This window comes from Malaclemys terrapin, chromosome 3 (genome assembly GCF_027887155.1).
Source record: "Malaclemys terrapin pileata isolate rMalTer1 chromosome 3, rMalTer1.hap1, whole genome shotgun sequence".
Taxonomy (NCBI): Eukaryota; Metazoa; Chordata; order Testudines; family Emydidae; genus Malaclemys; species Malaclemys terrapin.
This window is the reverse complement of record NC_071507.1, coordinates 186,821,793-186,825,600: the sequence shown is the minus strand read 5'-3', so window position 1 is coordinate 186,825,600 and position 3,808 is coordinate 186,821,793. Positions and strand designations below refer to the sequence as shown.

At 51.2% G+C, this 3,808-nt stretch overlaps 1 protein-coding gene across 1 annotated transcript; it reads right to left on the bottom strand.

Annotated features, from left to right (window-relative positions):
- Positions 1-1,207: 1,207 nt before the first annotated feature.
- Positions 1,208-3,594, bottom strand: LOC128834040 (rho-related GTP-binding protein RhoB). The gene has a single exon (XM_054022465.1). It carries the CDS (start codon positions 3,294-3,296, stop codon positions 2,706-2,708), a length of 591 nt encoding a protein of 196 aa, XP_053878440.1. The 5' UTR covers positions 3,297-3,594; the 3' UTR covers positions 1,208-2,705.
- Positions 3,595-3,808: the final 214 nt, after the last annotated feature.

Below are 3,808 nucleotides of genomic sequence, written 5' to 3'. Positions count from 1 at the left end.
CCCTGCTCCTATTTAAATCAATGGCAAAATGCCCATTGAGTTCCATGGGACGCAGTCTTCTCTGCTGAAACAAAGCAAGCGCTACAAAAGGTGTTGTTTGACAATTGTCATTACTTTGTTTATAATCCAGAAGGTACTAACAAATGTTCAGATTCTGTGTAAAGTGAAGGGCCTGATTCTCCAGTCACTTGTTACTGCTGATTTACACTAACTCTGCAGAAGTCAATGGGGTTACACTGGTATAAAACTGGTTTAAGAGGAGAATCAGATCAATATAATCTTAATATGATGAGGCCGCTCTTCAGGACTCAAAGTTTTTGCTAAAATGACAAGAGGGTTTATAATTTTGTGCGTGAATCAGCAAGGCATGTACTGCATTGCATTAGGATGAATTGATATTTTGTACCTATCTAGTTATCACTCAGGAAGGATTCCCCTAAAATAAATACAATTTGAATATGTTCTATAGTTGCAGGTGTTGTCACCCCACCTAGTGCCATTTTTATTTGAACAGTAGAACATAGTACCTGTCAAAGAAAAATCCCAGGTGAACCAAGCCAAGAGAGAAAGAAAATAAAGATGGGCATTTACTCGCAGAAAGTGAATTAGGTCCACCCCCTCAACCATACAGGAGGATCAGAGACTAAAAACTTGCTTTAAAAAAAAGGGATCTTTACTGGGCTGCTCTGGTGCAAGAGTGTCCCCTCTCTTTTTGGGCTGTAAGCAAGTGAAGCCTGTAGCCCAGATGTGTTATGCAGGAGAGTAATTCAGCAGTTAAGGGCAACCTATGGAAAAACAACATTAGGAGGCAAGTGGGGATAGTCACTGACCCCGCCCTGCTGCAGGACAAAGGAATTTTGTGCTTCTGAACTGGTTACTTACTGAGGAAATGAAGGTGACATATCACAGACAACACAAAAACAAAAACACTCCATATAGGAACAACACTTCCCTCCCACAACCCGACCTCAGAGAATTTGGTCTCCCTATTGCAGAAGCTGATGTCTCTGGAAAGCTCCCCCGAAAAGGATACCCAATGTTGCAGAAAATACACTTATTACAGAACTCTGCTTCAAAAGACCATACATATCAAACCCCACTCATCCCAAATTTTATCTGTGAGGTTAGTCACTGTATGCCGTCACTATATGCAGATAGTAACTTCAGCTTAGTTCAGGCAACTCATTGAACCACAAGAAACTTCTCATGAGTGTCATCATAGAGTCTTTTAATACTTTACATAAAAAAACTGCATACACAGCTTATATAACTTTATGTAAACATCATATAAGTCTCATTGCTTTTGCCATGTCAGTTCATTAAAAAACAAAAACCCTAAACAAACTGTCAGTACCACTGTCAAAAAGAGAAACCAAAATACCTCATAAAGGACAAAAATAGATGGATAGGTTTGTTCTCTGAACCAGAGAAGCACAGGTTTAATGGCTGCCCTGTAAAAATAAATTTTAAATAAACCCAAATACTTTAAACTGCTCTGGGAGGGGAGAGGAAGGAGCCAGTGTTTCCACTCACTTTTCAAAGAAATACAGTGGTTTTATTTCATTTGACATTTTTTAAAGAAATCCAAAACAGATGAGGTTACTATGTCAAAAGTGTTCATAATGCTACAGTGTTATATGCATTTGACAAGTGTTAAAATTAAAGAGTTAACACCTAGTTGTGCAAAGTAAGTTCTCACTGGAAAATGATATTTTTTAAATTAACCGAAGCAACACAATTGCAGAAGACAACTGTAACTGAAGGAGCAGGCACCAAGATAATACATGGCAACATTGGGCTTCTCCCCACCCTTTCCCATCCTGCTGGGACTGCCATCAGGAGATGGAGGTCTAGGGTAGATCAATCTTTTCCAGTTCAGCTGGGTGACTTCTACAACTGGAGTCAGTTCAGCTCTTTAAACAGCAGGCTTTAGTCGTTCTTGACTGTGTTGGGGAAGGGTGTCTGTTCCTTTCAATGACTGAAATTCAAGCTGGGTTGAGTAGTTTGGCACCCACTCCCCAGTTTACTTTAAATAATAAACACACCTTTCAGTATCCCAGTTCAAACAAAAATAACATTTAGGTATATACACACTGGATAACCCACCCTTCCCTGATGCCCCTTTGGATCCAAGTCCTCAAAGAACTATGTTACACAGCAGGTACATGGGAGGTCAGCTCAGTCCAGGAAATCTGCCCCATGGGAGGTACTGCAGGAAGTCTGAGAAATGCAGTCCCCACCCCAAAGCACTCAGGGCCTGGGATAGGAAGAGCGCACATACAGGAAGGAGGAAGTCTTTTCCGAGTGTCTCATGTGCATTGATCCCCTCTCACAAAGGAGATTGTCTTGGTGCAGTAAATGCTGGGTTAATAACCCCAGCCGGAGAGCAGGGAGAGGAGCTGGGTTCATTCCCCCCCGCCTAAATCTCAGCAGCAGTGGCTGCGTTTCACAGTCCATGAGCCATTGGTTTGCAGGGGGTGGGAGCAGCCTTGGTCTCTGGACGATGGGCGCCTCCCCCAAGTCTCAGGGCATGCAGGCGCCCTCCCGCTCCGCAGCTCTCTGCCCCCCGCACGCTCCCTGGGCTAAGCGCGTGGGTCTCCCCGCTTCACCTCCAGTGCGCGGCTCCTAGCAGGGGCAAACCCCCCAGTGCAGCGTCCCCCCGGTCCCGGCGGGCGAGTGACCCCAAGGCAGCCCCACGGCGCGCCCTATAGCACCTTGCAGCAGTTGAGGCAGCCGCTCGGGGCGCCGTAGCGCTTCTGCAGGGCGGCGCGGGTGGCCGTCTCGAAGACCTCGCGGACCCCTTCCTTGGTCTTGGCCGAGCACTCCAGGTAGTCGTAGGCCTGGATGCGGACGGACATGGCCCGGCCGTCCTCGGTGCGCACGGGCTCCTGCTTCATGCGGGCCAGCTCGTTGCGGACGTGCTCGTCATTGCGCAGGTCCTTCTTGTTGGCCACCAGGATGATGGGCACGTTGGGGCAGAAGTGCTTGACCTCGGGCACCCACTTCTCCGGGATGTTCTCCAGCGAGTCCGGGCTGTCCACCGAGAAGCACATGAGGATCACGTCGGTGTCCGGGTAGGAGAGCGGCCGCAGGCGGTCGTAGTCCTCCTGGCCGGCCGTGTCCCACAGGGCCAGCTCCACCTGCTTGCTGTCCACCTCGATGTCCGCCACGTAGTTCTCGAAGACGGTGGGCACGTAGACCTCGGGGAACTCGTCCTTGCTGAAGACGATCAGCAGGCAGGTCTTGCCGCACGCCCCGTCCCCCACCACCACCAGCTTCTTGCGGATCGCGGCCATGGCCAGGCTCGCCAAGCTCGCCTTGTGGTGCAGCAGGATGCTGGAAGCGCCTTCTTCGCCGCCCGCCCCCCTTCCTCCGCCTCCCTCTCGCTGTCTACAGGGCACCGTGGCGAGCGGGGATGGGCGAGGCGAGCCGGGGGGTCTCTCTCGCACCACGCGAGCTGGGGATGGAGCGGGATCGCTGCACACTGGCTGTCTCCTCCCCGGGCCCCGGGGCTTTGTTACTGCCGCGCTCTCCCCTGCCGGGCTGCGATGAAGGCGGGGGATCGCTGCACCGCCCCGTTCTGCAGGCTGCCGGGCTCGCTCTCCTCACCGCCTCCCGCAGCCGGGGCTCTCCGTAGGCAGCCCGCCCTCTCCTCTCTCCGTACGGCTTGCGCCTCTCGCCGGCCCCCGCTGCTGCGGATCCGCCGCGCACCTGAAGCAGCCTGAGGTTTATTTTGTGGGGCAGAGGCTTGAGCAACGTGGACAGCGAGCGCTCAACCCTTCCACCGCTCTCAGTCTGGCTCCACCAG